This window comes from Miniopterus schreibersii (genome assembly GCF_964146895.1).
Source record: "Miniopterus schreibersii genome assembly, chromosome: 20".
Lineage (NCBI taxonomy): Eukaryota > Metazoa > Chordata > Mammalia > Chiroptera > Miniopteridae > Miniopterus > Miniopterus schreibersii.
The window spans coordinates 20,479,375-20,504,215 of record NC_138122.1 but is presented as its reverse complement, the minus strand read 5'-3'; the positions used below and the strand labels follow the sequence as shown (position 1 = coordinate 20,504,215).

At 44.8% G+C, this 24,841-nt stretch overlaps 4 protein-coding genes across 4 annotated transcripts; 2 read left to right on the top strand and 2 right to left on the bottom strand.

Annotated features, from left to right (window-relative positions):
- Positions 1 to 5,037: 5,037 nt before the first annotated feature.
- Positions 5,038 to 6,967, top strand: COX6A1 (cytochrome c oxidase subunit 6A1). The gene is made up of 3 exons (XM_081123123.1): positions 5,038 to 5,179; positions 5,331 to 5,473; positions 6,693 to 6,967. The coding sequence occupies exons 1-3, from the start codon at positions 5,077 to 5,079 to the stop codon at positions 6,774 to 6,776; spliced, it is 330 nt and encodes a 109-aa protein (XP_080979249.1). The 5' UTR covers positions 5,038 to 5,076; the 3' UTR covers positions 6,777 to 6,967.
- A 1,234-nt stretch (positions 6,968 to 8,201) lies between these two features.
- TRIAP1 (TP53 regulated inhibitor of apoptosis 1) lies at positions 8,202 to 9,968 on the bottom strand (the record flags this gene model as incomplete). Its single annotated transcript, XM_081123126.1, has 2 exons — positions 8,202 to 9,175; positions 9,789 to 9,968. The coding sequence occupies 2 exons, from the start codon at positions 9,966 to 9,968 to the stop codon at positions 9,092 to 9,094; spliced, it is 264 nt and encodes an 87-aa protein (XP_080979252.1). The 3' UTR covers positions 8,202 to 9,091.
- On the top strand, positions 9,962 to 17,937 carry GATC (glutamyl-tRNA amidotransferase subunit C; the record flags this gene model as incomplete). Its single annotated transcript, XM_081123122.1, has 4 exons — positions 9,962 to 10,108; positions 10,215 to 10,393; positions 14,260 to 14,363; positions 15,832 to 17,937. The coding sequence occupies 4 exons, from the start codon at positions 9,962 to 9,964 to the stop codon at positions 15,882 to 15,884; spliced, it is 483 nt and encodes a 160-aa protein (XP_080979248.1). The 3' UTR covers positions 15,885 to 17,937.
- Positions 17,799 to 24,835, bottom strand: SRSF9 (serine and arginine rich splicing factor 9). The gene is made up of 4 exons (XM_081123121.1): positions 24,524 to 24,835; positions 22,038 to 22,198; positions 19,964 to 20,136; positions 17,799 to 18,297 (listed from the first exon to the last, which is right to left on the bottom strand). The coding sequence occupies exons 1-4, from the start codon at positions 24,709 to 24,711 to the stop codon at positions 18,154 to 18,156; spliced, it is 666 nt and encodes a 221-aa protein (XP_080979247.1). The 5' UTR covers positions 24,712 to 24,835; the 3' UTR covers positions 17,799 to 18,153.
- Between the last annotated feature and the right edge of the window lie 6 nt (positions 24,836 to 24,841).

Below are 24,841 nucleotides of genomic sequence, written 5' to 3'. Positions count from 1 at the left end.
AAAAAAGAAAAGAAATGGGTGTTATTCACACCCCAGGAAGAGTGCGAAGTGTTGGAGATACAACAACAAAAGAGAAGTTAAATGTTCTCGTGGAATTTACACTTTAATAAGAGAGATGTAAATGAAGTAAATGAAAGAGAAACAACAACACAGATTATGATTTGTGCTATTAAAAAATATGATACTTGCTATAAAGAAAGAAGGGCTCCTTTAGAGTGACCAGGAAAAGCCTCTCCGAGAAAGCTGATATTTAAGGGGACGCACACTACGTGACAAGCAGGGGGAAGAGGGTTCCAGGCAGAGGCCACAGCAGTTGGTGAAGCTATAAGGAGTCACTGCTTCAATACCTAAATGTACCGGCCGAAAGCAAAGACTTTGTGGTCACTCAAGGTGCACTTGAACGTTGGCTCCGGCAGGCTCTCCTCTAGCTGTGTCAGTTGTTGCTTCCCTGAGGCTCGGTTTCCTCATCAGTAAAATGGAATCACTTTGTGGGTTGTTGGAAGGTTTAAGTGAGATGATATATGTCAGATGCCACATTGCAATAAGGATAGGCTAAATGGGGGCCATTAGTATTAATAGTTAATCATGTTCAGTTAGGTGGGCACTGTCTCCGAGGAGGTCTCAGCTTGACACACAGGGGTGGGTCAAAGGAAGGGATCTGGAATCGGGCACAGCTGAGGTCTGTCTCTCTAAGCGGGTACTACCTCTCTAAGTCACAGTGGCCCTCCTCTGCAAGATGGGATACTAATAATACCCCAAATCAAAGAGCTACTGGGAGGGGGCAGTCAGTCAACAACCAAGTGCACTGCCCTATGAGTCATGTTATGAAGATAACTATTTACAAGACGGCCTCTCTCTCTCTCTCTGTCTCTAAGGCCCAGGGGGCCTTTGGGTCTCTACTCTGCTCCCCACCGCGGGGGTGGGGGAGGTAAGGTGGGGAGGAGGGGCTTTCTCCAAGCACAGAAGTTTGCTTCTCTTGTCCTAAATCCAGGGGAAACTCAGAAGTCTCCGAGGCAAGGCCTTAACAAGGAGTCCCCTGAAGGGCGGCCTGGCTCCCTCTATGCCTGTCGCAGCTTCCACCGCCCTCCTTCCTTCGGGGACCCTAGGACCAGACAGCCACGTTGAAGGTGGCAGGCGAGACCCATCTGTGGCCAGACTGGTGGGCGGCGCCCGCACATGAGGAGCCTGCCACCCGCAGGGAGAGCGCGGTACTGCAGGCGCGGGAACCTCGCTGTCGACGGCTGAGCCCCCGCCCCGACGGCGCTCACAGTCCTGCAAGGAAAGTGCCCGCAGCAACTTCACAATCTGCGTTTTGGTGAACGCCTTTGTTCTTAACACAAACAATATGCGTTCACTGTGAAAATTTAAAAAAGAAAACGAACACCCGGACGTAACTTTTGTTAACAGGCGAGTCTGACCCTTACAGTATTTTTCTACGCATTTTACAAAAACGAAACATACGTGTCACAATAGGTTGGAGCCTGTTTGGTTGCCTTTGACAGCTTTATTGAGATATGTTTCTCATACGACACGCCCAATTTGTTTTCTGTTGGCTTGTTTTTATTTTTGATTGATTTTAGATAGAGGAAGGGAGAGAGAGAGAGATTTGTTGTTCCACTTACTTATGCATTAATTGGTTGTTTCTTGTATGTGCCTTGACCAGGGATGGAAGCCACAACCTTGGTGTATCCAGGACGACTCTCTAACCAACTGGGCTACCGGGGCCAGGGCCCCCCCAATTTGTTTTTCACAATTAACAGTAGATGATTGATAATAACGTGCCATCAACTGCTGTGATTTGCTGAGCAGGGTGCTAAGTGTTTCTACGCATCATCCAATTTCGCGCTCCCAGCAACCTTATTTGGTAGGTGCTATGATTTTCCCTATTGTCTGATGGTGGGGCAAAGGTGTAAAAGTATCTTCATACTGAAAAATGATGCAGGCAGCTCCATAGGGTATAACAATTTATCACAGGGTAATTTACTTACAGGACTATAGGGTCGGAGCAGACAAACGCCCCGCGATTCTGCACAAATTATTTTCTGCTACCATACCCCTGTTACAGTCAGTACCTCTTTTAAATAGTATAATTCAGGTACTAATTATTGACAAGACCAAGGGGCAAAGAATGCAGTTCGTGCCAGGTGCCATACCTCCTGGTGGTCTGCGATGGATGATTATAATCAATGCTATAAGAATAGCATCTATCTCATAGCAATGTTGTAATGACCAAATTAATACATGAGAAAGGCTCAGTACACAATAAGTGCTTAATAAATGTTAGCTAATATCTATTATTCTTGTAATAACTTCAATTCACAGGTGAAACTCAAAGAGGTGCCTTGTCTTGCCCATGATTACATAGCTAAGTAGCAGACCTGGGACTTGAACTTGATGCCAAGGTCCATGCTTCACTGCCTCCCATTGCAGAACCCATCACACTGGTGTAATAGCTGTTTACTTGTCAGTCTCTTCCCCTTGGCTGGGTGTCCCATGAGAGTCACTGCTGTCTTGTCACCTAGCGCAATGAGACATTTAAGACCCTCATTGAATGAGTTAATGATGCTGAGCAGCTCAGACAGGTTATTCAGAGGGTTGAGGTGGTGGTCACAACACCCTAACTTCCCCTGCAGCCTGCATGGGAAAATGGCTCAGCGCCTTCTCCTAGGATTAGTCTCTTGTTGGACAAATATTTACTGGTCCAATGGAGGTGCTCTTAGCTGGGAGAAACCACAGTAAAAGTCGCAGACAGAATGCCCCAGATAAGCTTTCCCTTAAGCAAGTCCTGTCCTTGGCTAGGCAGCCTCCCCCAGTCTCGCTCCAATGCCTCCCCCATCAGCAGCTGTTCCTAGTATTGAGGTGCCGATCCACCAGCCCCCAGTTTCAAGGAAATCGAGTGTCAGAGAGCCTTAGTGGGTTCAGTACGAATGTAAATACCATCAGCTGCCAAGGAGGATGACGTCAAATCCAGGGCGGGCTGGCCATGGCCTTGGGGCAGCTCCCTGCATAGAGAGGTCCTATGCCCTGGAGTCATAGTGAGGGAGGGACAGCACATGCTGGGAACTTCCAACTCAGTATCCTGAGGACCCATTTGATGGTTCTGTCCATTATCAGGGATCACATGACTTGGAATATCATTCTACCTAAAGCAAAGTTTGTATGGTTAAAAAAATTGGCTTGAGTCCTAGAATGCTTGGGTCCACCACCTACTTAGTGACCTTACGCAACTTTCTGCACATCTCAGAGTCTCAGTTTCCTCATCTGAAAAGTGGGGAAATAGTATCTAGCTGACAGATCATGGTTGGGATTTTAATGTATTTTCAGTGTCTATCTTGTGCCAAGTACTGGGGTCACACCAGTGAACAAAACATAGTCCATGAAGGAAGAGAGACAACAAACCAATAAATATTTAATGTCAGATGGAGGTATGTGCTATAAAGATAGAAGGCACAGTACGGAGAGTACAGTGTCAGGGTACATGCCTGAGCATATACTCTGTGCCAAGCATGGCAGAATCTTTATTTTAGCAGTGCTACCCTGCATGGTGTAAGAAAGACCTATGAGAAAAATGAACATTTATTGAATTTTTAACATATTCCAGGCATTGAGCATTTATCATTTAATCCTGTCTCCACCACTAGAATGTAAGCTGCATGAGAGAGATCTTAGAGCTCGTGTGTACTACTGCACATGCCTGAAATATAGTGGGAAGATTAGTTAATATTTATTAAATGAAACTTCATTGTTGTAGATGGAGGCTGAATAACTTCCCAAGGTAGAGCTGGGTTTTAATAAATATTTGTTGGATAACAAATATTTGTAGGATAAAAATGAGTGTTACATTCCCATTTTAGAGAAGAGGAAACAGCAGGTGGCAGATGAGAGATTCGAGCCCAGGATTTCCTGATGCCTGAGCTGGATCCTTTCCATGGCCACACTGTGGGGCCTCATACACCCCCTGGCTGTGTTTAAAGCTGCATAGGGATTTGATGACCCTGATTACACCATAATAGGCAAAACCCCAGGCTACTCAGAGAAAGATCTAATGCTCGATCAGACTGTGAAGCTCTAGTAACACGATCCTAAATTTTTGCCTTCATGAAATGCATGACCTTAAAGTATTCATTTTATCTAACTTGCCCAAGGTCACACAGACTGTAAGGGAAGGAAACAAGATGTAAACCCAGTCTTCCCACACTAGTGTCCCTGTTTATTCCCCTACTCAGGGGTCCTTGACCTGGGGCACAAGGACTCTTAGGGTGGTCTCCAGATGTACTTTATGGTACCTTGTTCCCCCAACAATGTCTGCTAAACAGTGTGTGCTTAGGAGGAGGTGCATTTTGGGGGGAAGGGTTCAGAGCCTTCCCTATATTATTAAAGGTGCCTATGATCAGAAATTTATTTTCATCATATGTATCTACTTTTTTTAAGCTTTTATTTTTAAAAACTGTTTTTAGATGAGTAGAAGGATGTTGTCGTGCCAAAACATTGCAAACACCAATTTTTGTTTCCCGTTGCTATTCATTCATTATGCAAGCATTCATTCATCCATCCAATCCACTCATTCATTCAGCAAATTTTGGCACCATTCCCGAGTCTGGGAATGGTAAGTAGGGCGAACTCCTGGCATCAGTTTATATTCTATCAAGGGAGCCAGACAAAATAATAATGAAGACGACGATTAATTATGTCAGGTGCCATGAAAACAAGGCAGGGTCAGAGAATGGGGAGGCGGGGGCCTGGCATTTTAGATAGGTGGTTTGTGCTGTCCACGGACTCCAACGAAGGGAGCGATCACGGATGCCAGGGCGCCCCCTCTAACCTTCCTCCGGCGCTTAGCTCCACCGGGGCGCGGACCGTGGGGAGGGGGAGCGCACTCGGGAGGCGCGGGACTCACGCTCCCCTCTGCCCCGCTGCTCCGAGCTTCTCGACAGGGACGCTTCCGCCCCGAAGAGAGTGCGCAGGCTCCTTGGTTAAAAGGCACCGCCCAATAGGAACTTCCTTTGAGGTTGGGGTCCCGCCTCCACAGCCCATTCTTCTACTTCCGCTTCCGGCGTTGCGGAGGTCTCGGTAAAAATGGCGGCGGCGGCTGGGTCCCAGGTGCCTAGGCTGCTGGGTCGGTTCCGGCCACAGCTGGCGCGGCCTATGTCGAGTGGCGCCCACGGCGAGGAGGGCTCAGGTACTGGGGCTGCGGGCGGGGGCGCGGGCCTCAGCTCGACTCCAGCGAGGCGGCGCGGGACTGTGACCTTGGCTCGAGGCCTTGGGGGAGGGGGATGAGACGAGGGCCGGTTCCCAGCGCCGCCGGCCTGAGCCGTGGTGTCCCTCCGCAGCTCGGATGTGGAAGGCCCTCACCTACTTCGTTGCGCTCCCCGGGGTGGGCGTGAGCATGCTGAACGTCTTTCTGAAGTCGCACCACGAGGAGCACGAGAGACCCGAGTTCATCGCCTACCCCCACCTCCGCATCAGGACCAAGGTACGCCCTCGCGTTCTCTTGGAGTGTCCGCTCTCCTTTCATTCCAGATGCCCTCGTCCAAGTGCTTTATTCTCTGAAAGCGTGCATTCCATCCCGGGCGTGTACAGTTTCTCATGAAATAATCACCAATTGTTTTCTCCGGTTTTACGGAAGGGAACCTGAGGCGTGGGGGAGGGGGGTCACTTCTCAGTTTCTTCTTCAGAGTCATACAATAAGTGCCCTTCAGTTTTCCTTCTATGATCCTTCCCAGTTTCTGTCTCCTGATACTGTTCGGAAACAGTTGTCGGTTATATAAAACTTGGAGGTTTGGGAAACTTGATTAAGCTGGCAGGTCGGAACGTGGTTCACCTTTCTAGGACCTGGGCACCTGGCAGGTACTAGTTGCATAATGAAGACGCTGACACTTTCAGTTCTCCTCTAGGCTGTATATCTTCCCAACTGTTTTATCCTTTGGCTGTGGATGTAGATATTGCTTAATCATTTGTTTCCCGTTGTTTGCTGTATTCTTAACAAGAGCCTCTTCTGGTCCTTTAATAACTATTACATCACTTAGTCCAGGTAGGACTGGCCTCATAGAAACTTAAGCTAGATTCTTAGATTCAGGAAGAATTTTTGAGTCTTTGAGCCCCACTCCCACCTTTGTATAGTAGAATTAGAAGCCATACAGCAAGGTTTCTCAGCCTTAGTACTATTGACATTTGGAGCTGGATAATTCTTGGGGCGGGCTCTCCTCAGTTGTAGGATGTTTAGCAGCATACTTTGACCTCTACCCACTAGATGCCAGTAGTACCCTACCCCGCCCCAGATGTCTTCAGATATTGCCCAGTGTCGCTGGAGGGGCAAAATCATCCTGTGTTGGAAACCACTGCCCAAGAACAATGCTTTTCAAAGGTAGCATGGGACTGTCTTCTCCCCCATACCTACCTCTGCCATTTCTGATACAGGTGACTTGAGGATTACACTGTCATAAACACAACATTGATATACCAGTTACCAGGGAGAGGCTTATGAAGAACAAACTTGAGCTTGCTTTTCCTGTTACCTACTCTAAGAGCTCTCCTAGAAGTTATAAGAGCTCCCCCTTGAGTTATGGGAAGGCAGAAAAAGAACTAATTTCCATTTTGTTTTATGTATTACCTATCACCCTATTTTAAGTTCATGGCAGTGCTGTTTATGAACTATTTTCTGGAATGTTCTAATTGACATCTTCACTCCACAGCCCTTTCCCTGGGGAGATGGTAACCATACTCTATTCCATAATCCTCACCTGAATCCGCTTCCAACTGGCTATGAAGATGAATAGAGAGAACCTGGACCACTACCCAGTGGGGACCACAGCACTGGTTGGGACCAATACTCTGCACACGGACCAGAAGTATATGGGACCTTAAGCTGACCTTCTTGCCCTAGTATAAAATGATGACTAAAGTATACTAATCTCCCGTCTCTTTGCTTATGGCAGGAGATGGCTTAAATAAATTAGATTGGTCATGACCTAAGAGTTGCATTCTTTGGTGGTGTTTTTCCCTTAGAAATTAGCATTAATGTTATTTCTGTTTGTGCAATGAGGCTTCTGAATAACAGGGTTTGTAACAGGCCTTCCTTGGTTTCTTGCTCCTGGGGTATGTAAAATAAAGCAAACGGAGTGGAGGTAATTACCAAGATTGGGTCCTGGCAGACATTGAGTGGCCAGCAGAATGGCTGCAGTTTCATTTAAAAGAGGTTTCTGAGATTCTCAAGGGGAAGTGCTTCCTGTCTCAGCTTTCTCCTATCCCATTCTGTCAGCATTTGCTGCAGAACACTCCCTATAGTCAGATCTTTTTCTCTGGAGGTGTCATGTTCTCACTTTGGGGTCATCTCTCAGCACCCAGAAGATTGTTAGGGTCAGAAACCTTTGGAGAAATAAAGGCAGCATCTTTGAAGTAGCTGAGATAGTTGGAGGGTGAAGTCAAAATAGTAAAATTTCTGTCAGCAATTAAAATAAAAGAACATGGTTGGCTTGGAGCTCGTTTTATTCTCAAGGCTCAACCAGACAGTTTTGTGGTAAGATTCAGGAAGCTGCAAGGTTTTGATGTTGGCACCTGTAGTAAACTGGGACTGTGCAGAGGTGAGGGACTTAGAAATGTGGGGTGTGAAAACCATTTACAGTTAAGAAAAAGAGAACCCGTTATCTTTGCCATTTTGTGATCTAGCCACAGCCTGTGCTTCCCCATAGAGTTGTTGTGCTTGTGGCCAGTCTGAATTCAGAACAGATGTTGTATCTTCGGCTTGCTGTCTGGCCTCCCTCAGCTGGGTTCCAAATATCTCATAATCCTTGTAGAATGGACCTTAAACAGTCAAAATATAAATGCAGGATGTCTCAAAATGACATTAAGGACTGGTTACAAATATGAAGTAGTAATTGGTAAGGTGGAGATAATAGAACTTAGGTCTTTAAATCAAATTTCATACTATTGAACCATATTACTCAAGATAAGCAGTTGTGGGAACTACATGACATTCTGAAGTATGGAAGTGCTCACCTGATCCTGACTTTGTGTGCCATGCGGAAATAAACTTTAAAAAGTCAGTGAGGTTTCTAATTTCCATGCCATACTACCTTAGATAAATCTTCACTTTATTCTCACCTTTAAATTATAAAACATATAAAACTCCCTCCAGTGTATATATGGGATATGTGGGGTAACAGTAATAGCTGTTCCATAAAGTGCAAAGTTCAAGGAGCAAATAATAGAAACTAAACATTACAGTTTATTCCATCTTCATGATTACAGATATTACAGTGCAGGGTGGATAAACAAGGCAAATAAAGCAAATTCCTTTCTCCCCCTATTTAACCACATACAGTATTTTGGCATTTTCATGATACACAGGTCGACTTAATTCACTGACTTAGGCTGAAAGCTAGCAGCAGCAAATCTTTGCAATTCAGGATCTTCCACAGCATACTCCAAGGATCTTAATGACAACTACACTGTGAGCTCTGAAATGGTGTTCATTCTAACATTCTTGAAGCTTTCATGTTTTGAGATCTGACACCTCTTGTTAAGGCAGGGAACTTAAAAGTTTCCTCCTGGCTAAGCCAGTCCACCAGTGATCTTAACAGTCAAGTTACTATATAAAAATAAAACTGCTCCCAAACATTGATTGAAACAGTCGTGAAGGGATCCCTTTTTAGAGCATTAGCTCCCTGAGAGAAAAGAGGTCCAAACCAATTGCTTCCATGAACAGTGACCCCAGTACAGTATACCTAATGTCCTTCGAAGCATAACGCAAGAGGTCAGGCAACCATGATCATCCTGACAAGTTTTATCAGTATTTACATACAAGATATATTTAAAGCTGATCCCAGATGAAGTATTGCAACCATAATCCCAAGAGATCATTCCGTTTTAGCACAGCAAGTTCCTGCAAGATGCAAGTGAGAAATCATCCCAAAGTAAAAAGTGACGGTTCATCATCTTTTACAAGTGAGAGGAAAACATCTAGGAGGAGGGGAAAAAACTACCCCCTAAACCCCTCATTAAATTGATGGCTATCGTCACAGCCTTAATTGACAAAATCCACAGTGCTCAATTTCCTGATTTGAGGAGTCAGTTTTCAAGGTGACTATCAAGGTCAAGAAGAGCTTTCAGGCTTTTCTCTGCCATGGCCCATGAACTCCAGTCCTTCAATAGGAATCTCCTTCTCCTTTATTGCTTTCTGGTGGGAGGAGAAAACACATTATAAAGGTCAATATGAAGTTTACTGGCTTTGAGCAAGCCTCACTTCCCTGTCTGCAAAAGGGGTAAAGACAGCAACAACTGGAGGCAGGGAGGGAGGGAAGGAGAGAAGGAAGGGATTATAACAAGGAAAAATGCTCCCCCCATATTGTCTCATGGGCCAGGCCAGAGACAGGCTAACACCCACCCAGCCTTGCCCCAGAACAATACAGTGGAAAAGGGCACCACCGCAAAAAATCAAAGCAACTTGATTCTAGTGAACGGGGCCTAACCGCTCCCATTTCTGGGCGTCAGTGTTCTATTTTTCAGCGACGAAGAGCTACGCCCACTTTGCAAGTTAAGATAAACAAGTGAACCAAAGAATGTTACTGTGCTCCATAAAAAGTAAAGCACTACAAAAACATTTAACTTTGTCATCTGGAGAGATACCGGGCAGCTTTGGTGGTGACGGCAGGAGAGAGAACTGCCACTGGCCTCACTGACAGGGCTTTTCTCCACCCTCCCGGTCCCAACCCGGGCAAGATACAAGGCCTGAGGCCGGGGACACAGCAGAGCGCGCGGGGCCCGGGGTGGAGGCGAGGGCGGCAGCTCACCTGAACACACTGCTGGTAGCGCTTGAAGAGTTCGGTGCACGGGTCCCCGGAGCTGTCCCCCTTGAGGAACTTCTCGGCAAACCAGCGATTAAAGCACTGATCGTACTCGCGCTTCATGTCGGTGCACCCCTCCCCTACGCTGTTCATGGCGGCTGCAGTGGCGGCGCACTCTGATGTCATCACCCTCAGGCACGTCGCTCGCTTACGTGAGGGCGCCGTACGGAGGCCGAGAAGGGGAAATGTGGGCGCGGGCTGTGCGGCTGGTCCTCGGGGCCCCCCTGGGCGGGCGCCGGGGCTTCGCTTCCAAGGCAAATCCTCAGGTAAAGGCGGGGAGGTGGGGTTGCCTCCGCGGGGGGTGAGCGGCTGGAGAGGCGGGGCGGGCCGCGCGCGTGAGGCACAGCCTCCCTCACCCGCACTCCTCCCCAGGGAAGGGGGCGAATCACCGCCGACGTGATCGGGCGCCTGGAGCGTCTAGCGCTCGTGGATTTCGGCAGCCAGGAGGCCGCGGCCGTGGCACAGCTGGAGCAGGCCGTCGCCTTCGCCGACCGGCTGCGCGGCGTGGACACCGACGGGGTGGAGCCCATGGAGTCAGTACTGGAGGACAGGTAAACCCGGGGCTGCGGCCCCGAAGCCGGCCTGTGGCACCTTCGCAGCCTTTCAGGGCGGCGATTAGTGTCTTGTTTCCCAGAGGGAGAAAGCCCTAGGCGAGAGGCAGGAACTTACGCTCTTTCACCCCGGGTAAGTGCTTTCACTCTAACGGGTCCTATCGCTCTCGTTTAAATTCGTCAAGGCCTCCCAGTGCAACTAGGAACAAAATCTATCATTCTTCGAGGCTCTGCTTCAGAGAGCTCCTGCCCACCACCCGGACACACTACTCTTCCCATGGGCTTCATTACTGTTCTCCAGCATGCCAAATTAGTTCCCTCTCCAGGATCTTTGTACTTTGCTATTTCTTTTTTCTTGGACGGTCTCTTTGGCAGGTCTCAGTTTATCTCCTCCGAAGGGCTTCTGACCAGTCCAAATCCCCTCTCCTCTTCCTGAGCCTGTTGGGTTTTCTTCAGATATTTTTCTTGACCGTCTTACTTTTGTTGATTTGTTCTCTTATTAGAATGAGTTCATATCCAACTTGATTACTGTTGGATTCCTGTCTCAAATTTTTTTTGGAAAATTTAAATGTAGCCCTGGCCGGTTTGGCTCTGGTTAGAGCGTCGGCCTGCGGACTGAAGGGTCCCGGGTTGGATTCCGGCCGAGGGCATATACCTCGCTTGCAGGCTCCATCCCCACCCCTAGGGGCACGTGCAGGAGGCGACCAATCGATGTGTCTCTCGCTCCCTTCCACTCTCACTGAAAAAGCAATGGGAAGATATCCTCGGGTGAGGATTAAAAAAAAACAACCCAAAGTAATAAACTAGTACAGGTGGGAACAAGAAAGATTGGTGCTATTAATCATCACTATTAGGGATAGCCAGACCCATCCGTAACCATAGCCTTTGTGTAAACTGCTTGCTGACTTCCTGTTCTGAACTCGTCTTTGATTCCTTCAAATCCTCTCTCTGTTTTATATTTTGATGCTCAGGTGTAGAAAGTTTAATTTGCCCAAAGTTACACTGCGTTTCAAAACAGAAATCTGATGTCATTCTCCTACCCAAAACCTTCAGGTGGTTTTAGCATAAAGACAAAAGCTTCACCACAGCAGGCAGGGAGGGCATCACTTAATCTACCTCTCCATCCTTTTTTCTTCTGAAAGGCCCTTGCCTTTACCCCCCCTTCATCACACCTACTCTTTTTTGCCTAATTTCTTTGTTCAGATTTCCACTGCCACCCCCTCAGGACCCGTGGGTCTCTCATGGGATTCAATAGTGCTGTACTTTTACATGTATTTTATACACCTGTGTGATATTGGATTCTCTGCCTCTCCCCGCCTGCTTATCCATGTTCCGGGGAACGTTTGTTATTGCTCATCATGTTCTCAGGATCTAGCACTGAGCAGACATTGAGTAAATGTTGGCTGTCCTTTATTAATATCTTTGAGAAAGTAGGGAATAGACACACAAAGGAGAGTCAGAATTTCCTAAGTTGTCTAGAGGATAACTAAAGAAATGTAACTATTACTCAGAGAAGAGTTTGTGAAAAAGATGAAGAGGGATTTGCATCTGGTAGCTGGACTAGTGACTTAGTATTCAGTGATCTGCAATCTTGCCATAAATTTGGGACTTTCATATTTTGAACATGCTGCCTGACATTTGAAATAGAACCCAGTTAAGTGAAGACAAGTGTTAAAGGGTTTTAAGTGATAGTCACACTCACTGTAAAGGCCCTGACTGGCTAATAGAAGTCTTTGGCACACTAATAACCTGTTACTTGGTTTGAGCTAAAAAGTATTAGCATGCTTAAGTGACAGGCATTAATATTTATATGCATTAACTCAGTTATCACATACAACCCTGAAGGGTTTAGACAATCAGGGATTCACAGGTACCTAAAGAGTGCCTCGGTTCCTTTTTGGTGTTTTATGCATGGTTTCGAGGTCAAATTATGCTACTTGCCAAATGAAGGGTCTGCCTGGAGTGCCACTCTCATAGAGACCCTGGGTTCAGTAGCCTATAATGAAGAAAACAGGTAAGTGTGGGTTTATTCTAGAAACAACTTCATCATAAACAGTAATCAGGTGAAAATGTGTGATATTTAAAGGGGTTAATTTTGTTTTTCTGGAAATGTCACTTACACAGGAAACCTGATTACCAAATGAGTGAAAAATCAGTTGCTATTATATCAGCTGCTGGGAAGCAGTAGCTTTTTAACCTGTTGGCGGTAGTAGAGTCTTCATCAAAATCTCCAAGTGTCCAGAAACAGTTGGCACCCATCTAGTCTGTAGGAACTAGGCAGGTTAAGCGTGGTAACAGCAGGTTAAGTACAGTTATACTCTGAATGAGTGGTGGGGACTGAGGTGTACTTGGGTGTATTGTACTTGGGTGTAAGGAGCAGGTGCTATTCAACATCCATCTCTTACTGACATGAAAGTACAGCCCAGCATTATCAGATTTTTAAAATATCATTTTATTTAATCTTCCCAGCAACTCTAGGAAGCACACTAACAAATAAGGAAACTGATACATGGAGAGGATAAGTAATTTGCACACATGCCACATGAAGGTGGCTGTGGTGAAAAAAACCCCTCATCAGTGGGACTTGAATTCAGCTGTGATTCAGGAGTCCAAGCTCTTAGCCATTTTGTTATACTGCCCAACAGAAATAAAAGCTGCAGACAATCCAATGGTCATCTTTATGGATGACTTATTTTTGTTTTCCAAGTTTTCTTAAATACATAATCCTTCTCTGATTAACAAAAAAACACTACTGCAGCCTTCCTGGGAGTTTTTGGCAAGAAACTTAAGGTCTGGAAAGATCACACTTGTTCAAGACCACAATTAAGACAGTGCCAGATCCTGGAATGGACTCCAGCATGTTTACTGTGTCTAGCCTGAGGCTGGGTGCCACAAAAAGAACTAGTGCTTTCCTAAAAGAATCTTACAACTTAGCCCTCTAGGCAGCCTCTGCCCAGATGTTCATGTCACCCCTTTCCCGTTTATTCCATTAGGTTTAGCCCTTAGTGTATGCCTGGCTCAAAGCAGATTTTGGCTGCTCCCCTATGCGTGACTGAGCAGACTGCTTTCTATTTAGGTCGACGTATCAGGAAGCAGGCTCAGACCTCCTATCATACACTCTTAAACCTTGAAACAGTAGTGAAGCTTCATAGATGTTCAGCCCCTGTTTGGTTTCATTAATTTGCCATCTGGATACTTTAATGAAATCACTAGACCCAGAGAACACTAGGAGAGTCCTGAGCTATGTTTGTGGTACATCTTGCAAGAGGAGGCACTTTTAACTCCACAAAGGTGACTGCAGTGAAAAAAGCACTTGTCTTAGGAGTACCAGAACTGAGCACAGATCCCAGTCCTATCACAGAGGAGCTAGTACCCTTAAGTCATTTATAAACCACTCTTGAGCAAGTTACCTGCCAGGAAGCCCATTTCCCAGTCCCAATCCAGCTATTTTTTGCCCATTCTTTAGCAATGACATCACTTATTCTGAGTACTTGTTCCTCACCCAGGCTAGGTCAGATGTCCCTTTCTACTCCCTTGACAAGCTATGCTTACCTGTTAGATTTAACACACTGTATTATAATTGCCTTTAATTATCTATCTCCACCAAAAACAACTTACCTATTGTAATTACCCAAAAATATTTAAGCATATCAACCCCGAGTAATAATAACTACTTACTGCACAGGGTTATTGGGAGAATCTATAAACTGTAGACCGCACTTGATCTAGTGTTGACCAAGCTCGTCCACCTGTGAGCAGTGCCCAGCCTCCGTATGCTGAGCCCTTGTTCTCGCATTCTTGATCCTCCACCATGCCTTAGAAGCCCTGCTCTCCGACAAGGTAACCGTAAGCTTCTGGTTTTGTAGATGTTTATACTTGAGATCCGACAATGTGGTAGAAGGCAACTGTGCTGAAGAACTACTACAGAACTCCCATCGAGTTGTGGAGGAGTATTTTGTGGCCCCCCCAGGTATGTATTTCCCAAAGTGGTCTAACAAGCTTGTCCCACAGTAAACTAAGAACATAGTAGGAACTGTGAGGCCCAAATTTGCTCTCTGTAAGCACTCCAAAAGTATAAACTGGGAATTAGGTGAAAAAGGTGCACACTTCCAGTTTTAAGATAAATTAGTCCTGGAGATGTAATGTACAACATGATGACTGTAGTTAACAATACTGTGGCCCTGGCCAGATAGCTCAGTTGGTTAGTGTGTCATCCTGACAAACGAAGGTCACAGGTTCGTTCCCTGGTCAGGACACTTTTGGGAGGCAACTGATCAATTTCTCTCTCACATCAATGTTTCTCTCTCTAAAATCAGTAAACATATCCTCAGGTGAGGATTGAAAAAATAAAGCAAAACAGAACTGGGGCAGGGAGGAGTGTGTGCAGTAGCAAATCTGGAGCTCAAGCTCTGCCTTAAGGGGCAACTGGCATTCGCTATTTCTCATTCAGTGCCAGGCAGGAATGTGAGCCCATTTTTCCAGAGAACCTGGACATCTGGCATTTTGTATGATACTTCCCAAGTTTTAAGTACTGGCAATTAATTCAAAATTTTCAAAATAAAAGACCATGCAAATAACATACCTGCAAGCCAGATGCATCCTGTTTTCATCAGTTTGCAACACCTGGTGTAAAGATTTGCATCTTTAAACCTCACTGCAACTATTTTAAATGGAAGTTTAACAATAACTCTGGGCCAATAATAAAATCCAGAACCTTGGGTGGGCTGAGTTTTTATCCCCTCTGCAGATAAGTGGGTCCTCAGAGCTGATGCACACCTCTAGATATTTGGGAATGGGACTAGCCTAAGCACTCAGGTAGATGGCTTTCCAAGTACCAACTTCAAGTTCAGGAGATACCCTCAGCAGAGAACCTTTCCAAACAGTGTCCAGAAACAAACATCAGTCCTCCAACTCAGGGGTTACTTCTTTGATCAAGATCAACCAATTAAAGGAAAGCTCTGGTTGAAGCAAAGATGGGAAGGAAAGCTAAAAAAATTGTGAACTCTAGTTTAAATCATGCCTCTGATTTACTAAACCACCTCAATCAACTGGAGAAATGAAATTTTAGAATCTATCTCAGAGCCTGATGGTTGTCGTAGTTTTAACAGACATATCCATTGATCGGTCACATGCTATTTCTAAACAGAACCTTGTGTCACTTCTTGAGGCAAAGTGAGTTCACAGTCATAGTCTTCCTTTCACTCCTATATGCATATAGCTAATTAACCTGTCTGCTGCTTACTGAAAAGTGCATTAATTACGCTTCACTTATAACTGTGATTCTTTCAGATACTCATAGTTAGGAAAACAGGATAGTAGCTACACTTACTTTCATTGCTTATTTTCCATGACAAACCAAGTGGTAAGTTAGCTCAGGAGAGCCAGCTGGGAAGCAGGCTGAGCTATAACATTCTTTTTTTGTTATTGTTTTCAAACAGGTAATATCTCTTTGCCAAAGCTGGATGAACAAGAGCCCTTCTCACACAGCTGAGGAGCTATTCTGTGAACACATGGAAGCATGACAGTATTTGTTATTATGAATACTAAAGGTCCCACTTCTCTCAGTAACCTGAAAAATATCAGTGGTTAAGTATTTTTTTTTTTTTTTAGTAACAAACTTGTCTGAAGACAGAATTGGGAAAGATCTAGCCCAAACAAGGCAGTATGTTCCTGATGCTAATGGAAATAAAAGGTATTGTCAATTTCCAAGGAAATGTTCCATTTTGAAGACATTATCCCCCTTTATCTCCTCCCCAAAAGACTATCTACCTAACTGTACTTAAGTGAATTTTCCTGTTTATGTAAATGTTAAACATTGCATCTGATCACTGTGTGACAATCTGAATTGTCCTTTTTCCTTGCTGTTTCCATCTACCTGAGCACCCTTTTATCTTTACCAAACACACTTGAGCTTGTTCCTGGATACCCACTTTGTTCCCAATAGAGGGCTAACTTTCAGTTAAGGTTTGAAGAGTGTTCAAAGTAGACTACAGCTTTGAACTCCTGACCAAGAACCATCCACACCCCACAAAGTGATTATATGCAAAGGGGATATTAGCCACACTTACAGTTTCACTTTCTGAAAAGAACTTACAAAAATAGTCCTAGAATAGCTAACAATACTTATTGTATATTAAAAATTTGCTGAGAGGATAGGTCTTATGTTAAATGTTCTTACCACATATAGGATGGATGTTTATGACCTTGATGGTGGTGGTTTCATTGGTGTATACTTAACCCCAAACTCATTAAGTTGTATACATTAAATATAGTTTTTTACATGCCAGTCATACTTAAGTGGGTTTTTAAAAAATATAGCCTCAGGCCTATGACATAATCGACCCCATGATTATTACTGAATTGTTGAACTGAGCAGAATCCAAGATGGTGGGGGTTTCCCCCAGTTTGTTTTTCTTTTTTAAAAAAAAGCTCATATAGCTCACAGATAGAGTGGACTGGTGGTTGCCAGAGGGGAGGAGAGCTGGAGGACTGGGTGAAGAAGGTGAAGGGATTGAGAAATACTATTTGGTAGTTACAAAATAATCACGGGGATGTAAAGTACAGTCAATAATATTGCGGTAACTGTATGGTGCCAGGTGCATACTAGAAATATCAAGGGAGGGGGACACACTTTATAAAGTATATGACTGTCTAATCACTGTGCTGTACACCCAAAACGAATACAAAATGTTGAAAGTAAACTGTAACTGAAAATTTTTAAAAAGCTCAAATAGCAAGGATAAAAAAGACAAGTAAAAGTGATAAAACCAGAACTTAGAGATCTTTTTTTCCTAACCAAACTGCCAAAACTGGTTTTGGTGAAGAATTTCCCAACGATCTTTATGCTGTTGCCCATTTATAAGTCTATTTTTATTCTTCCCATTCCTTTCCCCTATCTGCAATGCTCACTTTTTTTAAAGCAGCTTAATTTGCCCAACTGGCCTGGCTCAGTAGTTGAGCACTGACCTATGATCCAGGAGACTGCAGTTCAATTCCTGCTAAGGCACATGCCAGGGTTGCGGGCTTGATCCCCAGCAGGGGGGGCGTGTAAGAGGGAGCCAATCAATGACACTCTCATCATTGGTGTTTCTCTTTCTCTCCCTCTCCCTTCCTCTCTCTGAAATTAATAAAGGTATATTAAAGAAAATAATAATGAAAAAAAATAAAGCAGCTTAATTTACGAGCTTGGTCTTAAACTATAAGAGAACCCTGAACCTGCCTGCCCTTGGGATGAAAGTCTCAAACCACCATCAGAACAACTATCTTTATGCCCAAATAAAGTTATCCCCTCCTGCTCCTTACCAACTGAGTACAAGTTGGCAGTACAACTCAGTGATTTTTTTAAAAAATCAGTGTGCCTGTTTGGTGAAATCTATGAACTTAATCAAGGACAACCACACATGTCAATTATGAAACGTTTAAAATATATTTCTAAACAGAATGGGTCCACTCAGTCACAGTAACTGCTGATCTCCATAGCAGAGCAACCCACAAAGACACAGCACTGATTTTTTTTTTTTTTTCCCATAATCAGGGGTGAAAAATATACAACTTGTTTCTGAACCAAAACCACAATTTCTGCAGTTGAAAATGTTTCACTGCTAATATGGCCCTGGTAGAAATTAATGTAATTTTATTTCCTTAAAAAAAAAATTAAAAAAATTTTCTAAGACACTAAATCATCAATCTGGAATGTAAATTCTGAGCACAAAGCAGCTCAGTTCGCCTAAAAAATAAAGAAAAAATTCCCATCACCTGTTTCAGTAGGGCCTGAAAGGAGAGAAGTAGTGTGGGGAACCCCTGCTTTGGTATGGAGAATCACGGCCTCTTGACCCAGACCGAGACCGTGAGTAGCCATAGCTGGTGCTTCTCTCTGGATAAACTCGAATGTAGGAAGTTTCACCCTGAAATTCAAACAAAAAGTAGAGGGTAAAATAAGACCCAGAAGAATAAAGCCTACCAACACCTAGCATATCTGCCTAACAATAACAGCTAAGTATGGAGCACTAACTTTGCCTGGGACGATATTATTTCATCAAGCTCTCTCAATTCTATGAGGTAGGCACTAGCCCATTTCAAGAGTGCTATCATCTGCCCAAGGTGACACAAATAATAAATCGCAACTTGATATGTGGTAAATGCTCAAATACTAGCTACTACTGTTAACATGTCTTAATAACTACCACTAACCCCTAGAATCCAAGAACTGGAAAAGATCTCAGAGTGTGTGTGTATGTATACACACACACACATATATGTATTATATATAGGGTGGGGCAAAAGTAGGTTTACAGTTGCTCATATGGAAAATACAAAAATGAACTTTCACGTACTCGCAACTTTGTAAACCTACTTTTGCCCCACCCTGTATAGTTCAATCCCCTGCCACCTCATATACATCCTTCAGTGGGCACCTATGGAAGGAGTTAACCTGTATTCAGCATCTCCTAGGTGTCAGGACCTGGGCTAGATGCTCTAGTTATTTTCATAATTTAACTTCCTAGCAAGTCTTATAAGACAGTGCTATTGTGATTATTTTGCATATCGAGAAACCAGGGTTGAGAGTAGCTCAGCTAAGCAGCAGGAGTCATGTTCAGGCTGGCCTTTCTCCAGGCCCTTTGCCATCAGGCAGCATTCTCAGATCTAAAGATGCTAAAATGAAAGAAGCCAGATGGTTTTCTTCCCCTAGGTGAAATCAGTAACTAGATTTACCCTGAAGCTCTGCTTTGCAATGTATTTGATCAGGTACTGTTTTGTTTCTGCTCCAAAATCAAGTCCTAAGGGTTAGTCCGAGCAAAAGCATTGTTAAACCATACAGCCTCCAAGCCATAAAATTAGGAAAATATATGAATCCTTAGAAAAAGAAATAGGCCTAGATATTCATGTCCCCAGACATCCATAAACCCCAAAGCAAGTCAGGCAGGATAAAAAATTTTTAAAAATCCTATCAGTGGTCTAGTATCTGTTCTCAATGCTATCAAAGGGATAGTCACCATCAAATCAGATTGAGATACTCAAAGCAGCAGCTGCCTTCTCAAAGGAAGGACATCCAAGAAGGACTTGAGAACTCAGCCCCGAGGGAGATCAACCACAAGACAATAACAAAGTGGCTCAGGTTTCAAAAAGGATCCTGCACTACTCTGGGAAAGAAAAGTGAAGTGACAACTCAGCCTCAAAAGCAGTATCTAGAGGGGTTGAGATGATGAGGTTGGCTTGTAGAGCCCAGACTAGACCCAGAGGTGGGACAGCCATAATATTTAGGTTCATAGAGAGAGATTGCAGGTTAAGCCAGTTATGAGAGGGATGTTATCACAATAGCTCACCACATTATGACAGACTGCACCAGTATTCTCTCCAGGTTAAAAATACTATGACTGTAGACTTCTCTCTGTTATGACCCTGCAGGACTTAGGCATGATGAATTCCTTGGCTTTGTCCATTTAAGATAGATCTTTAATGGTACTGTGAGGTCATCAAAAGGCAAATGCATGGCCTGTTGCTACTTCTGCTAGGTCAGCTTCAGGTGGAGTGGACTGGGTACAAGCTCCTCAACAGAAGGTGGGGACCCACCTCATGAGAGCAAAATTTGGTGTCATCCAGTTTACGCAGGGCATATTCCATGTCTTCTTTTCTGAGATACTCAACCATCCCCATTCCATCCTTCTGCACATCTGCATAACAGACATCCCCAGCTTCTCGCATGTGATCCTTCAGGTCCTGCCAGCTTCCTGAGGGAGGAAGTCCTAGGTATGAAGAACATAAGAGAAGAGGCATCCTTCAGTGTTATCTGCCCTGTTAAGAGCCAGCAATACCTAGGGTCCCCAAATCACAAATCTTGGTAAGGGACAGGAAAATAGAGAAAAGCACTAAAGTATGTATGGTAAATCACCTTAAAGAAGCTAGTCCTAGACTAATCTTCCAGAACAAGCCTTTCCAACATAGCAAGAAGTCCAACTCATTACATGTTTAGTATCTCTTGAGAATTCATAGCTTCTCTTTGCCCTTCATAATTAATACCAAACTCCCAAGACTCTGAATTCTTTATTCCATATGAAATTTATCAGTACCAATGATTTCTTGCCTGACTAGATTCCCAGGACATGGAAATCTGAAACCATCCAATGAAATAACCAAAGTGTAGCAGAAGATAACACGACAAAAATCTAAAGTTTGTTTTTTACTGACAAACTATACAAAGTACCTCTTAAAAGATCACCAATATTCTTCAATACAGTGGGGGAAAAGGTAGGACTCAGACGCTAAAACTAGTCGGGAGTCATACAACCCTACCTGATGTCATGAAAGGGAAATGTGCTCCTGCTCTCAAAGGCTGTGTTTACCGCTCATAGCTCAGGACTGCAGCCATTTCCTAATAGTTTTCTAAGCAGGATTTCAGAGCAGCATGGAGAGAGAAAAAGATATGTATGACATCTTGAAGGAGGGAACAGAGTCCTGGGGTTAAAAAAATCATGAAGGGACACAAGGTAGGCAGATACTGACAGTATCACTCTTAAGGACCAACGGGAGTCAGCTGTGATTGTGATATTCACATCAAAAAAGATGCCAGGCTCCTCAAGACATTTCATTCCGCCAGGGCCCTAAAACACCCTGCCCAAGGTCTTTACCAGTGTGTTAATATTTCAAAAGATGCATAAACCTCAGAGCTTATAATTTCATCACTTGTCAACACTAAATATTTTGTTCTATACTTTGTAACAATCCCTAAGACACCAAGTTGTTTTTCATTTTTTTACATAAGTTGAAAACCACCACAAAAACTAGCCATTTTCAGGATCCATGGCTGGGTAAGTTGTTTACATCTAGCTTCTAGAATGTCTTTTCTATCAAGTCCAATACCATGGTACATTCCAAAAGAAAACATTTTTAGAATTCCAGCTCATAGGGTTTTGCCATCATTTTCTCTTTGAACACTAGAAAACTTTTATAAGAAAAAGTTTTTGGCCCGGCCGGGCGTGGCTCAGCGGTTGAGCATTGACCTAGGATCCAGGGGATCAGGGTTCGATTCCCGATCAGGGCACATGCTCGGGTTGCGGGCTCGATCCCCATTCGGGGGCGTGCAGGAGGCGGCCGATCAATGATCTCTCATCATTGATGTTTCTGTCTCTCTCTTTCTCCCTCTCCTTTCCTCTCTCTGAAATCAATAAAGATATATTAAAAAAAAGAAGAAGAAAAAAAAAAAAGTTTTTGCCTTGCCAGGCGTGGCTCAGCAGTTGAGCACTGACAGACCTAGGATCCAGGAGATCCTGATTTGATTCCCGGTCAGGGCACATGCCCAGGTTGCAGGCTTGATCCCCAGTTGGGGGCATGCAGGAGGCAGCTGATCAATGACTCTCTCATCATTGATGTTTCTCTCTCTCTCTCCCCTTCTCTCTGAAATCAATAAAGATACATTTAAAAAAATAAGTTTTTGTTCTAACAAGGCTGCACTACCAGTGCAATCTCATTTGCAAGACACCTGCCTCACTAGCAAGACAGCGCAGGGCTTCAGACTCAGTGTACATAGGCTATGGAAAGGAAAGCCCTATGTATCCCATGAACAGAAGAGAAACAGCTAACACTACTTGGAGGTCAGACTGCTAAGTATTTTACATGCATTGTCTCACTCAGTTTGAAAGGAACATACCTGAAACAAGAACTCGGAAATCAGATCTTCTTGTAGGAGGTCCATTCCTCCCACCACGGGGCCACCCACCCCGACCTCCGTAAGTTCTGGGGAACTCAACTCGAAGCCGACACTGGCCATAATCATAACCATTCCTTCCATAAATTGCATCTTCAGCATCCCTGCAAAGAAAAGTTTGGTGTTAGTGCTGCTCAGGAGGCTGAATGACTCCCAGTGAGGGGGCATGAGTAACAAGTATCAAAGGGAAATCTAGAGTGAGAAAAAACCCAAAACAGGATCTTAATGCAATACTGCTTTGGTTTGAAGACCTTTCATGATATTAAACTTTACAGCTGTCACACATGGGATTTCTAGGTATGAAATGATAATGAATGGGTAAACATTACTTATAGGAGAATTCAGGAAAAAAGGAATAAATTAACAAATGACCAATTTTGTCAATAATAAGTGTTTCTCTAACCTTGGTGGGAAGTTTCTCAAAATGCATACCACACATTAGTCTTTTAATATTCTTTGACAAGGCCCAGTTATCATCAAGTCTATAGAAAGAAAAACCCATTTAAAAAGAAGGCTCAAAAGATAAATGCAATTTAGTGTTTTGTAAGGAATATAAAACTTTCTCTAGCATATGTTTTCAGCACGGTTTGGAGAAGTTGTCAAAATGACTACCTGGGTACAATTTCACCAAAAAAGATAAAGTTACTTTTAGTCTTTCCTAAGGCTCCAGAAGAGTTAGAAACACCAAGCTGATTCTCCAGTATTGAATGGAAGAATGGTCTCAGAGCTTGGGTGGACAAGCAGAGCTGAAGATACACAAATGAAGGCATCATTCAGTTGTCACAGGCACATAATCACCAAGATTTTAGTTACAGGATTAAAAACAAGGAGGACCACATCCAGTGCAACCCTGGCTATATTTATAATGCAGTGGGAGAGAGGCAGAACTGCTAAGGTTTAAGCCAGACTTTGAAAACAAAATGACTTCAGTTTAAGTCATTCTTCTGCTCTTTACTAATAGCTGTCGCTGGGTAAGTAGTCAAGTTTTCACATCTCAATACCCTGTCTTTCTCACAAGGTTACTCTTAGAATTAAATAAGAGCCTACGTGTGCAGTGCTTTGTTTGAAACTCGGCATCTTGTGATATCAAATGATAGCTTTTCTATTATTTAAGAAATGAGAGATGATGATGTAGCATTATATATTATTACACAATAATGTAATTCTAAAAGGGCAGAACCGGGGGTTCAAATCCTACCTTGTTCCCTTACTTGCATTCTTTTTGTCAATTCTCTAAATCCTGTTTCCTCATCCATAAAATGTGATTAATAATACTTACCTCATAGGTTGAAAATGCTAAATAATACATAGCATGGTACAGGACATATAGAGTCTGCTCAGAAACCACACTGGAACTGTTACTAATTAATAGAGGTGCAACTTCTCCAGGTATGAAAATGCCTAGTTCCATTTTTGAGGCAAATGGCAATCAAAGCCTCAGGGTGCTTTCTGCCTCCCCATCCTCACCAGATGGACAAGACACCTAAGGTCAGTCCTGGAAGTGAAGCCTGCAGGGCACAGACTGGGTAAAGTGTTCCCTGAGGCAACGCTGGAAAACAGAGAGCCAGCTATTTACTCAGCACAGTGGGGTGGCTTCTAAGAACCACCAACCGCAGTTCTGAAAGTTCCCAGGTCTCTTCTGCACCGAGGGCCAACAATACTTGCAAAATCACGAAGACCCCTTTGAGCCAAGGGATCCGTAACTTCCAAACATTGGGTCCCTCAGCATCTAGCAGTGCCCCCCTTATTAGAGAAGGGGCGTGAAATCAGAGACCCCCTCAGCCGGTTTTGGGAGTTTTTCCAAATCCCTGATGCTTTTACAAGGACGAGGCCCTGGCCTTGTGGGGTGGGGCGCGCGCGGATTGAGATCTGTTCCATCACAGAGAGCCCTTTACGACCTCCAAAGGCATGCACATCCAGTGCATCCACAGCCCCGCAGTCTGCGTCCTCGTCACTGCGAGTTTGGGCGGTGGGGGTGAGGCAGGGAGGGCTACTGGCCGCTCCTGCTCTTCGCTGAGTCCTCTCCAGGCTGGTTCAAGGGACAAGGTTCCTAAGTCCTGGGCCGCTTCCCCTTCAGGGTGCCCCGCCAGTCATGAGGGAGAGAATGGCCATTTGTACCATCGCTGAGGCCGGTTTAGGCGCGATCGGGCCCTCCAAAGGCCCAGCTTTGGGGTTTTGAAGTAAAGTAAAAAATTAAAAAAAAACAATAATAGAGGAAGTGACGACGGCGCAAAAGACGGCCCGGAGCCTACAGAGAGAGGAGGCCACAGCCTCCACCTGGGGGCGCCGTGAGGGGTCTGCGCGGAGGGGGAGGGGGAGAGGAGGCCCCCGGGGGGGGAGGGGAAGCCCAAGAGGGAGGAGGGAGGGACGAGGGCGGAGGAAAGGCGGGGGACCGGGGCCTGGGGCCCGCGGGCGGAGCGGGGCCTCACCGGGGGTCCTCGAAACGCACGAAGGCAAAGGGCACGAGGCCGTGCCGGTTCTTGAGCTCGATCTCGCGGATACGGCCGTACTTGTAGAACAGGTCCTCCAGGTCCTTCTCGCGCACGTCGGTAGGAAGGTTCCCCACGTAGATGCGCCCGTCGCCCTCGCCGCCGCGTTCGTCTGCCCAGCCCGACATCCGCACCGCCCGACGCCGCGGGCCCGCCGCAGCCCACGTCGCCGCCGCCGCCTCCTCCTCCTCAGCCGGGGTCCCCCCGCAGCGTCCCCGCGGGCTCGGAGGCGCTCAGCCGCACAGCATTGTGGGAACG